We start from the raw sequence: 13,502 nt of genomic DNA on the forward strand, positions 1-13,502 counted from the left end.
AATAATAATAATCACATCACTCAACCTGCTGGTCATGTCTCTCTTGATGCAGACCAGGATGCAGTTGGATTTCTGGGTTGCAAGCGCGCACTGCTGAGTCATACTGAGCTTTTCATCCACTAACACTCCCAAGTCTTTCTCCCTAAGGTTTGCCTGAATCCATTCTCCACTCAGCCTGTCCTTTTGCTTTAGATGTGCTAATAGATGAGCTTTTCTTTGTAGCAGCCAAAGGAAACTTTTCCAGTTACTTAAGAAAAAAAATTCTTTCCAACTGCATATTATTTTGCATATACATAAATACATCTCTTTCCATACATCTATATAAAACAATAGGTGCTTTCAAATAGTCAGTTTTACTTGCCAGCTCAGTGCAGCTGATTGGACGATTCACCAAAGTCAGGACTGTTTAAAATTTATGGGGTTTATTCTCCTTTTGTCAAGCATTTTCTACATACAGAACATTCACGTGGTATAAATTACAGAACAAAAAATGCATGAGACAGACTACTGCAATTGAGTAACAGTTTACATGATTATTGTTTGTTCACAAAGGAAAAGAGTTCTTAAAAAGGAAAACAGATTCAGTAGCTAGAAATGTTAGCAAATTTTTATCTCAGTTAAATCTACTTACCAGGAGGTTTGCTCAAGCTAAAGAGAGATCTACTGTACCACACAGGGCAGAATGCTCAATGCACACAAGATTACAATGCTAGAAAATTCCAGATTTCTAAGCAATTTTACACAATCTAAATTGCAGTAAAACTTTGTTTAAAAAAAGGTATTTTTTCTGATTGCCTTCAGTAAATGGAGGTCATTTTAAGAGCTTATAAGCATTCTTTAGCAAAAAACATAATAAAAATAAAAATACTCTCAAACTTCTAAGTCACTGTTCTGAGTCTGGATAGATGTTCACTGCTGGCTTTCTATTGACTTATTATTCTAGTTATGGGAATCTTCTTTTTCCCATTTACATGTTTAACCAGTGTTAGAACACTAAGTAAACAAACTATAAAAAATACAAAGTTTTTGTTGTTTCCGTTTTTTCCTTTTTTTTTTTTTTTTTTGCATTAATCCAATTGGATGCATGGACTAGAAAACCTGTTGAGCTAACCAAATGTTTTAACAAATAGGAATCAATGGTACAATGAATAAGCAAAAATGTTATCTACTGGTTGTAGACTTCAGTTCTTTGCATTTTCATTTTCTTAAAATGCATTTTCTTTATTTTTAATTAACTATTTCCTCAATGATATAAGTGAAGTTTTGTAATGCCAGGTTTTGAGAATGTGGTATACTCTGAAAAGATGTGCAATATTTCTCTTCACTAGACCTGAAACTCCTTGCTGATGCCACCCTGTGATAGCTGAAAAACATCTTTTTTTTTTCTAAAAAAAGGTTAAGCTTCTGCAAGCAGCTTTCTCAACTAAGACACCATAAAAATAAACTCCAAAATGCAGTGATTAGAAAACACTGCAAACATAATTTCTGGTTTTTTTTTTCCTGTCCATGTATGTTGCACAACTTGACACCAGGAATTTGGTAGCAAAACTTTCTTTCCAATGGCAAGCAATCCTGTAGCCACAGTGGGAAAAAATTTTATAATTTCTATGTTTGTCTTTCTTGTGAGACTTTCGCTTCAAGGCACAAAAAGATTTAACAGTGGACTGGACAGGATGTAACATTTCAGCTTAAGGAGTCAAAGGTTGTTGTACATCAGCTCTTGCTTTGTGTCTGAAGCAAAACATAACAAAATTTGAATCACATTTAACTCTTCCATTTACAAATGCAAAGTACCATATTAAATTCCCTGAAACTTTTTTGGTTGGTTTTTTTTTCCCTTCTTCTTTTACAATAATTTATTATAGTTATAATGAATTTCAATATTTAGTTATTTCAGTCAAACAACACAATCTCAGTTGATAATTAATAAGGAGTACCATTATCAAATAGCCATCATTTTAGTCATTTTTATGTGGAAGCTGATTCAAATTGTGTACATGTCAAAGAAATAACAGATATAGAAGGGCTTAACAATTAAAAATGAAGATTGTGTAGATTTGAAGAATGGTGTAATTTAAGTGCAATGTACTGTAAAACTATTAACTCAGTAAATAAATATCTAACACGGATCCTTATGCTTCTCCGACCCAAATTACTGTGTTGCCTCTCTCAACTTCAGTGATTTCACAATTTAACTTATTGAGCCGTCCATCCAGGATAAACAGAGATTCCTTGGAAGGGGTCATGAGATACTGACCAAAAAGGCCACTGTCTTTTATAAGACGGTTCTTACTGTTCCAAGGCCATTCGCCTGCCTTGATGGGCTCCTTCAGACTCTTCACCATTTTAACCTTGCCAGAGGAGAGCTCCATGAAGAGAACATCAGTTTGTGTGCTGGAGCTGCAGTAGACATTGTACTGATGAGCTTCAGTGAAGGATGGCTGAAAAGCTACATCAGATATGTGCAAATTAGTGTGAATGTCAAATGCATCCTGTATTTCTCCTCTCACTGTGATAGACTGGATCCTCATGAGGCCTTTTGCATCATCAATGCTGAGAAGGTAGTGTCCATCTGGGGAGATATGTGGCACGCCCGTCACGTCGCCGTTGTATCCGATCACGGAATCAGTAACGCTATCCACTATGAGCTGCGGTAGGACAGCCCCGGTGGTGTCAGGCTTACAGCAGACAAAAAGATATCCTCCAAGATGTGTATAAGCCAGTGACTGAGGAATGCAATTATAATCCTTTAAACTAATTGTCTTGATGTACGACATTGTTTCTAGGTCAATTTTCTGGAGCATGGGATCGTCCTTATGAAGAATATATCCAAACCTGAAAGGAGAAGCACAAAACCAAAGTCAGAGCTACTTGTGTGCATTATATATGAATAGGGAAAGACACCATGAGCAAAGGAGACGAGTTACTATGTGCAGCGGAGTATTGCTATATATCTCAGCTTCAGATGTTTCAGATATTAAGCAGTATATAATATTTAATTTTTAGTGTTCTTGTAAATTAGAGTGCATCCAAAAAAAATGCCTAAAACACATTTATCTGATTATTTGGGAAAGTTCTTTTTTCCTACTGACATGAGGGAAAAGGTAAACATTACTTTCAGCATATCTATTCACTTCTAACTTTTACAAAAGCCATGAAGGAGAAAAAGATTAAATATCAATAGACAGTACATCCCACATATTTGAATTCAGTTCATACAGCTCTTCAACTTACTTGGGAACATCATCTTAACCCAGTGCTCATTGTTATTCAGATAATTATCTGAATCTTCCTTATTTTAATTCAATAGAAATGAATATCATAAAAGGATTTAGGTTTATGCCTCCTAATTATCCAAACACCATATTTCTTACAATTTAAATGACCCTTTATGCTCTTCCATACCTCAAGGAACTTTCATTGAACATGAATAATATGGTTAAATTTTTAAATCCTAGAGCTGATTGTTTTTACCCTTTTAAACTATATGACTATTCTTTAATGTTAATGTATATATTCTGACTGTACAATCAAACATATATATATATGCAAAAAATGTACTTCTAAATATTATGGAGTCATGTGGAAGTATACTAGCTTTACTTATCTAAGTAGCTTTCACAGCACTTTTCCCAAACAGCTGTTTTCCTTTGGCACATTTCTTGGCATTTTCCTCTGAATCTTTGATCCTAAGAATGAGGCTGTGTAATGATATATATAATCTAAAAACACCTTTCACATCCTGTTGATTCAAAGCCCTATGACAGTCAGAATGCTCCAACAATTGAGTTGACAAATAACACAGAAATTTCACACTATACTTGCAACCCCAGTGTATTTATTAGTCAGTGAACCACCAAAGTAATAGGTAAAAAAGGTTTCAGGACATTGTTCAGTCAGTTCCTCAGTATAAGACAGGGTGAATTACATCTGCACTTTCTACTGAATTGATGTAAGAACACTTTTAATTTTAGCCCCACCTTCCAAAATCCTTGCATACTGCTGTAGTATCATAAAAGCACAGAACTAAAGGACTATTTCAGTTGGAAGCGACCTCAGGATTTCATTTGGTCCAAATCCTGCCCAAAGAAGGGCCAGCGTCAATCAGATTGGCCACGATTACAATTTGAGCTGATTATGAGATCATTTTTGGCTTTGATTATTCTGCCACTTATAAATACATGAATTCAGTCATCTTGGTTAGAAAAGTGTGAGTGAGCTTTTATGAAAGTCATGTCTGGAGAACTTGATAATTACCATTACTTTTCTACTCATGAAGTCTGCTGTTTTGCCATAGAAAAGATTAGGATCATCAAGCAGAATTTGATTTTTAGTTTTTTTGGCCACATAACATCTGTTTGTTAATCTTTTTCGGTAGCCATAAAGTCATTGATTTCTGGTTCCATTATTAGGAAGCATTTTTCAGCTATAAGAAAGAGACTTGTGCTATATTATGTACAGAATCATCCTGTAATACAAAAGGTTAAATAGGTAACAACACTGACATTTCCCACATCTCCATGTTTAATAACCAATGTCAGACATCTGGGCAGTGGTTACAAAAGGACAACAGAATTGGCTTATTGATTGCCTTTTTACATAACAATGCACAGCAGCAATCAGCGAACTATCCAGGAGTGTTCACAAGAAGATAAAGGGAAAACAAGTCATTTTAAGGTCAGTGTGATGACGGGCACTTAATTTTAATTAATAGTAACTTAATTTTCAGCGATTATAATATTATTTAATCCATTTTAATAAAAGTACACAGTACAGAGAGTTCTTGCTTTAACTACTTTTGATCTCAATTTCAGTTGCAAACACACAGTAAACTTTTTGTCTTTGAGATTGGCAAGCTGACCTTGGGTTTGAAAACATTATTTTTCTCTTTCAGTATACCAATATATAGACATGGGAAAAATCAGGAAATCTTTTTTAAAAGTGAAAGAAAGGGCTCTCAAAAAGTTGTTTTTATCTTACACGGGTATTAAACCACAGACTTTCATCCAAGTGAAATTTTCCAATATACATAAACATACACCAAATCCATACTGAAAACACAGCAGTCATCATCTACATGATTAAATATATAAATGTTGTTTAAAATTTGGCCTGTTGTTTTCAGAAACTGTATTAAACACAGTAATAAATTGTTTTCTGTAAAAAAATCAGACATTTAACATTTGAAAATATTTGATACCTTTTATTCTATATATGTGTCCATCATACTTCATGGTACCTTTATTTAATTCAGGAAAAAGACTTAAAATCTCACTGTATGATTTGAGTTGCATTATAGTTTCTATCTCGCATGAAAGAAAACACAAGTAATCTAAAAAAAAAAGTAACCTTTTTTAAAAAAACCCAAATGAATTCTTAACCATTTTCTACCACAAAACAAATTTAAAAATCTAAATAGATATATTTTAAACTGATAGAAATCTAAACCAATTTTTTTTTCATTTATCATATATCAACCAGACAAGCAATAAGAAGAAATCTTTGTGCTGCTTGACAACTTATTTTTTTTAAGATTATTCCAGGTCATAAAATTGACCTTTTTCTAAAGTAAAACAAAAATGCAAAACAAGATTAGCATCAATTATCTAAATCAGCAAATCTTAGTTGCTGATTTAAATTGTGTTTAAAATGAAGGATTTAAATCAATTTGATTCAAAGAAATCTGCCTTGCTTATGATTATTTGATTAAGCAGTATTAATGATCAATTTATGCGATATTTTTGCATTCGAATGTTATTGATTTCAAGAGGAATATATAAGTTATTTATCTTTGCTCCACAAATTTTATTCCCAGAATACATGTTTTTGAACGACAGGTACACTTAACCTATGTTAACTTTGGTTGCATAAACCCTCTGATTACCACATCTGAATGTGTTGCCTGAGGTTAAAGAAAAGGTCTTGCCTACCTTCCCGGGGGGTGACATCAGCTGAAGACGGGGAAAGACTCATGTTTGAGATCTAGCCTTCCCCACAGAGGACACTGCCACTGGGTTGTACTCCAGCTTCTCATTACCGAGTGGTACCCAGGTACACCCTCAGACAAATCCCCTAAACTCTGCCAGTTAAAAGGTTTGCATAAGCATTCCCCAATGCATGCCATTAAGATAAATTTTATTTACTGTGGAATAATTAAGATCCTTTAAATGGTTTTTTGTTGAATAATCTGATTAGAGTCAACGAAGTATCTTAGGAGCCACAGAAGAATGTGGACATAAACCTTCCCCCTAGCAAAGGCATGTTTTTAAAAAAATTATGCTTGTCCACAGCAAGGTTCTCCAGATCTCCACAGTTAGTCAGCAAACACATTTTAGAACAGATCAGCTGATAACATACCATGTTTCAAGTGTTTTAACCTAAACTTCCCAAAGAATTCTTGTACAGCTTTATCTGTCTTTGTAATATTTAGTTCACAGTTCAAAAATCCACAAGTAAAAAGCTTACAGGATCTTGGACAGATTGTTCCTGCGATGTAAACAGTGGCTTCAGCTTTGGTAATTGAGTTTAACTAAAAACTATAGAACCTGGCTTCAACATTCTAACCCCCTTATCTGATGCTGTATTTGCTGCACCTGGGAGATTTACTGTCCCTTGCTCTGGAGCTATTAAAGAACTTGATTTTATATGCTACAGCAGCTAACCATATGTATTCTGATAACCAGTTATACCGAGATGCCTGTTTACAATGTATCTTACTTTTAAAGTGTGCAAAGAGCAATTTAATACATTTTTTTCAGCGATTGTTTATTTTCAACTTACAACTATTTACAGCTATCCATGCTATTCATTGCATTCTGTTTACTTCTGAATTGGAAACAAAGGTTTGTGAGATATGCTCTCTTTCCTTCCTTAAAGTATTGACTTCTCTAGCCCTGGTAAAATATAATTCTATTTTCTCGTAACATTAACACACAATGGACTTTTTGCTTTATAAACGTTTTCTAGTTCAAACTTTAAAAAGTCACTACTTTGGACACAGATGTAAAGTTAGCCTAGAACGTAATGTCTCTGGAGCTGAATACACTAAAAGATCAGTTATGTGAGCAGAATAATACACTGAACTTAAGTAGTAGTTTTTACTTACTGATTTCAAAGCATTGCACAGATAGTACATAGTGTAAAGAAAGCTGAATGACTGGCCTAAGGCTATATAATAATCCATTGGCATAGTCTGAGTGAAAATACAGGTTATCTAAGGCCCAACATGGTTTCTAACCTACCATGCTGTAGGCTACCATTGCAACTGAGGTACTAAAGAGATGGATGTGAGAAAGTACAAACAATAAAAATATACAATTTTGAATAAGAGTATAAAAACATCGCTCTGTCAAAAAAAAATGGTTTTGGTTACTAAAAATAGACAGAACTTTGGACCTGGCTGGGAGAGAAGCTGCTGCACTTTCACGAAGGATCTACCCTTCCCAAAACCAGAAGTACAGCTGCCAAAAGTAATTTATTGGAACTAATAGGATTTTATCAATACTACTGTTTAAACAATTCTTTCTTGGCTATCATATTGCCTGTAACGTTTCAGTGCTCCAATTAAAATTCAGTCAAGCTGGACAGGGATGTAAATACCCAAACAGTCCAACAATATGGATAAAAACAAGGAGGGGGAAAAATCATTTAAAGCTGCCAGTCGTCTTGAGTGTAAAAGGATTTGGCAAGCTGTGTGTTTGATATGTTTGTCTGCCTGTTTCAGTGAGAGCTTTGTGGTTGGAGTTTTGAGAAGCTGAACAAATCAAGAGAGATCTGTTCCTGTGCCTGTGAGGTTTGTGAGGCTGCTTCTTAGTCTCTGAGAATTGCTAGGCAGAGGTGTAAGGATGGAAAAAGTAATGAAGTTCTGGAGGGATGATACAGAAGGGAAAAGGGGAAGTGAAGAAAGTTGATAAGAAAAGCTAAGATTTCCATGTCTGGTATAGTTTAAAAAAATCAAACCCAACAGAAAAAACAAATAATGAGAAAATATACTTTTGTTACTTAAAGATGAGAAAGTACTTTCCAAGCCACTGGCAACTGAGGAAGGTGATAAACAGGTTTTTTTATAGGGACATATATCTGTCAGGTTAGATAATTTGTTCCTAATAATTTTGAAAGAGTTGACTAGCTCTTAGCATTTTAATACATCTCAGAATAACAGGAAAATTCGGAAAGTCTAAAAAAAAAAGATTGTTGAAATATTCATAAGACAAAGTCAGGCATTCCAGCTAAGCTGAACAGCTTGATGCATATCCAAGGGAAATAATAAAATAGATGATAGGAGAATGAACTACAGAAAATCATGAATATAACACAGTCAACGTGGGTTTATGAAAAAATTAACTTTGTCAGACAAACCTAATTTAATTTTTTTATTAGTAAACTTTCTGAAGGTAACTGAATATCAGAAGGGCATAGCTTTCTTGGAATAAAAACTGATACCTGAAGGAAAAATAATTTATCTGTAATAACATGTAGTTGCCAATGCAGAATCATAATTTTACAGGAAACTTCTTGGTACAAAAGCTGATACTTCACAAAATTTACACACATGATTTGGATGTAAATATGTATCCATGACACTAAGGTTGTAGATAATGACAGAAAAATCATTATAATCAGATGCTCATTCAAGCAAAATGTGTTCAAAGGTAGCCAAGTGTAAAGTTGAGCAGCTTCACAAGTGAATGAGGAATGTAGGACATGAACACAGACCCGTATCCTAAAAAACAGCAGCTATAAAAGGATTTAATGATCCTAATAGACATGCAAGTCAATATGAAATCTGAGTCTAATGAGTCAAAACCAGAACCCGAAAGCCTCTGTGAAGTCCTTGGAGGTATATCCAGAGAGAGGTAAGAATAATACAACAGACTCATATTTGTATTCTGCACTGAGGAGACTAAACTGAGAATGCTTTATGGTTTTTTTGTTTGGTTGGTTTTTTGGTTTGCTTTTTATTTTTTTCCTTTCTGCCCTTCTAAAAAGGAGTATTAAAAAATTAGGGGCAAGGACAAACCTGAAAATTATTTGTGGAATGGAGACAATGGTTTTATGCAAGAGTCTGAGTCCAATATAAAATGACTGCATACTGAAACCAACAACTTTAAATTAGGAATAGGTTATTTTTTCCTAACAATAGGGACAATGTACCATTGCAACCAACTACCAGATATGTGATGAATTTTCTGTGGTGGGAATCTCCAGGTAAAGATTATACTACTATCTACTTGGATAAGTAGATGTAGCTTCAGAAATAGCAGATTCGTTATCTGAATCGCTCGATGACTAATTGAAATGTTTAAATTCTAAATTATATACAGAAAGTCAAAGAAGATGTTCTCATGGTCTCTTCTAGCTGATGAATATATGATTATCTATATGATCATATAATATATATATCATATATATATATAATATATATCTCTCATATATTATATATATAAAATGATATATATATCTCGATTTTTTGGCTTTGTTCATATAATCAAAATTGCATAGGTACAATAGATTTTAATCTTATACTACTCATTCATTTGATGCTGAGATACTAAGAATCATAAAATCATAGAAACCTCAAGGTTGGAAAAGACCTTTAAGATCATACAGTCCAACCATTCCCACAGTACTGCCACTGTTACCCCTAAACCACATCACCATATCATCCAGATGCCTCTTAAACACCTCCAGGGATGGTGACTCCATCACCTCCCACAGCAGCCCATTCCAATGCCTGAAAAGCAGCAGCCAAGTGTTTGAAACTTCATGAAATAACAGTGATTTGACACCATGCCTTAGCTCACACACACACACACAAGTAGAATGCAGACGAATCTGCTTTTCTGCAGGACTGAGGTCGTGATCCCACTTTTCCACGCACTGTGTAGAAAAGAGCTGGTTTTTAAAACTTACCTTACACTGTTTCTGATCTTAACTAATTGTGAATTTCACACACTAGTTACTAATATTTTTACAATTACTGATCTTTCATACACACACATATATTTTGAAAATAAGCATCCTCCTTGACAACATATTGGTCTCCAAACTCAGGAAGCTTATGAATTGCTTGTAATATTACAACCATATAACAATAACAGCTATAATTTCATGTGGGGTGAAGGATGTTCTAAGGCTGAATGGTCATTCTTTTGAGGTTTATGGATCTACATGTAGAAGATCATGGTCCATAGCTTGGGGGAATGCAGTTAGATCACGGAGACCTGCTTCAGAACTGTTACCTGTTTACACACAGCAATGACCAATTGCAAATAAATTTTAGCCCACTGTCCAATAACCTAATTGCTGTCTTCTAACTAACTGATTAATCTGTCTTCCCTTCTCTACAGTATTATGAACCTTCTCAGCATACCAGTGTCAGATTATTAACTCTGCTTCCATTGCCAGATTTGCTTTCATCTTTATGATGAGAAGACAAGAACAACTGTAAAAAAAAATAGTACTTACCAAATTTATCAGAAAAAAGTATTGCAAGTCACTAAGGTGACAGTTTTGGACTGCACAGGCAAGTAGGTTGGGGGATGCAAAAAATGTTGTCCTCCAGTGGTGTCTACAGAACCAGCAAAATAGGGACATCTCACAAAACTGATTATTAGTGAGATTTTTGTATGAGGTCTTGGAAAACCAAATCAGTAAGTGCATGTGCTGAGCTTTGACTACCTCGAGATATCTTTTCCCATTCCAAGTAAAGGAAAGCTATTAAATCTGAGTAAAGAAGTCTGCATTAGTACTCTATGTTCTATAAGGAGCTGAACCCAACTTACAAAGTAGCCATAATATTGTAACTTTCCAAAGCACTTGGTGACCTAACAGGATTTAAAAAATACATCCATTCATAATTATGTGATGAAATTGTGTCTGTCACCTCTGTGCAGTTAGCCTGGTTTTTATGATTAAGCTGTTGGAAAACAACAAGTGATAGTTGAGAATACCTTCACTTTTACTGAATATTTTATAGACAGCTGATGGAATATGCAGAGAAAAGTTTCCTCTCATATAGCTTAGTATGTAGAAGCCTCCCACTGCTCATTAGTTTCTGATAAATATTTATGAAAATTTCAACCTTATGTCTCTTCTATGCAGTGAAATCATGCACAGTATCAGACAGCACACAAAGGCATTTGTCACAGTGCATATTGGAATCACATGTAACTTAAACCTGCCAGACATAAGAGCAAATCTTTACATTTCCAATAATTTTCTGTACAGTCAATGCAAGTGGGAACTGTAGCCTGTGGGCATATCACTCCAATTGGAGTAAATGCAAGAACTCTGAAATCTGTGATTGTTTCTTTCTGCACTTACTCCATATGAATAAACAATAAAGATTTTAATCCCAGATTTTCAAGGTTTTTGACCATACGTTGTGACAAAAATTTAAAAGAAATAGGACTAATTATACTTAGCAACTCTAAAGCAGTTTCTGTAAGAGCAGTATACTGGTTTGGCGGAGATGGAATTAATTTTTATCATACCATAATTTTTATCATGTGTGGTGCTGTGTTTTAAATTTGTGAACAAAAGTGTTGATAGCTCACCAATGTTTTAGTTACTGTTGAGCACTGCTGGCACAGCATCAAGGCCTTCTCTGTTTTTCTTACTCTGCCTTCCCCATGAGTAGTCTGGATGTTTGCAAGAGGTTGGGAGGTGACACAGCAGGCTACCCCAGGGATATTCCATGACATGTAACGTTATGTTCAACAATAAAACTTCTTCCAAAGTAGCTGTTGCTCCTGCTAGGTGGAAGCTCAGCTGCTGGCTGGGGACAGCTCACCACAGGGAGTCATTAGTTTTCCATAATGAGCTTTACAGTACCCAGACAAGGGGAACTGAGGTAACTAAAATTTACTTGTCCAAAGCAACTTAAAAGAGATGGGAAGAGTATCCTATAAGGTGGTAATTGCCAAATGCAATTTAAAAAACAACCCAAAAAAGCAGATTATATAGATGATTGCCTTATTTTTTAAAAATAAAAAAAAAACTTGCCCACATATATAAAGTCACATAATTACAGTGACAAATTTAACAACATTACAAATTATTAGTTCTGCATTTGTCTCACAAAATAAATTCAATACATAATTTTTCAAGTATTTTAAAGCATTTTAATTGTATTTAAAATATGGGATTTTGCTCCAAGTTTTATGGAACTATAAGCCTGTCTGCAACACATACAGAACAAAAAGAACAGTAAACCCAGGAACTCCATCATTCTTCTCCCAAAATAGGTATCATAATTACCACTATCCTATTTCCTGAAAAACAACCTGAAAACTCTCATTGCCAAGCTCTCATTGTCAAAGTAATCCTTATAGCAAATCAGATTATTGCTCTACCAAAACTACTCCTCTCTCTTGCTCTCATCAGATTATCACATGTCTCAGAGTGGGGGAAATCTTTCAACAAATCTTTCTTTGGAATAACGTGCTCACAGAAACTTGCCCATCACTGAGAAACAACTTATGACATGAGGCACTAACATTAAATTTATATTTTAAAAGGTATCAATTTTGGAAATCTTAGTAGGCATTATTATTATACATAAATATTGTCAGTTTTTACAAGTATTTTTACATCCTGTGTTTTGTCATACCTAATTTTCACAGTATTTTACCTGCAAAATTTCCATCACCTTAAGTTCCATCATTTGTGACAGGTAAAAAGGGTATAAAACAAATTTTCTTTTCCTTACGTGCTATACAACTTTCACTTATGAGAAAGTACGAAAGTGCAGAGTATCAGAACACAACAGGATTTATATGGCTGGTGCCCTTCCACTGCCCAAAATAAATTATTCAATCACTGCCCTTTAAGATGGGGGGCTTTCAAACCAGAAAAAAAAACCCCTCTGTTAATGTAGAAAAATGGTTTATTATGGTTTAGAACAAGTAGTTCTGGTTTCACATAAAATTCCTCTCAAGTTCTTTATCGAGCCTGTTCAGCTTAAGCAGCATTGACTCTTGCTGAGTTCAAGAAGAGTATTTTGCTTTTGAGGAATGAATGAAACTTTCTTTTCCCCCTCTCAAATACTTCACTGTTCTTGTATATCTGTTATGTCATTGCTATTTCTAGCTATACCAAAAATGCTTTGAAAGTCATTAAACAATTTAAAATGTGTACAGCTTCCTGCTCTGGATTTTGTGGGTTTGTTCCATAACAAGAAGCTAGATTTCAATAAATTAATTAGAAAATGTATTGTAGAAATATCATTGGTAGAATGTGCTATGTATTGGTAGCTGTAAACAAACCTGAAAAACAGAAACCTGGCTGAAATTTTTAATGACTCACCAAATTCTGTGGGAGGTTTCCTGGTTACAGAATGTCACATTTATGTGCATAACTCTCCATCTTCATCACCGCAGTACCTACGTAAGTTTTTTTCTTATTTCTAGTACTGAGAAAAGGCTTAAGAAACTTATTCCAGAAGGTCAGTACTTACTGCCTGAACTTCAGCACTGCCACATTTTAGTATCTCTTTCCAT

General features: G+C 34.6%; 1 protein-coding gene across 19 annotated transcripts in view; it reads right to left on the minus strand.

Annotated features, from left to right (window-relative positions):
- Nucleotides 1-405: 405 nt before the first annotated feature.
- The window catches only part of FSTL5 (follistatin like 5), a 386,298-nt gene continuing 373,201 nt past the window's right edge, over nt 406-13,502 (minus strand). For all 19 annotated transcript variants that reach the window (XM_069013600.1, XM_069013606.1, XM_069013602.1 and 16 more), the window contains one exon: nt 406-2,835. In XM_069013600.1, coding sequence (XP_068869701.1) covers nt 2,133-2,835 — 703 coding nt within the window. In that variant the 3' untranslated portion in view covers nt 406-2,132. The remainder of the gene's footprint in view (nt 2,836-13,502) is intronic.

Source organism: Aphelocoma coerulescens, chromosome 4 (assembly GCF_041296385.1).
Source record: "Aphelocoma coerulescens isolate FSJ_1873_10779 chromosome 4, UR_Acoe_1.0, whole genome shotgun sequence".
Lineage (NCBI taxonomy): Eukaryota > Metazoa > Chordata > Aves > Passeriformes > Corvidae > Aphelocoma > Aphelocoma coerulescens.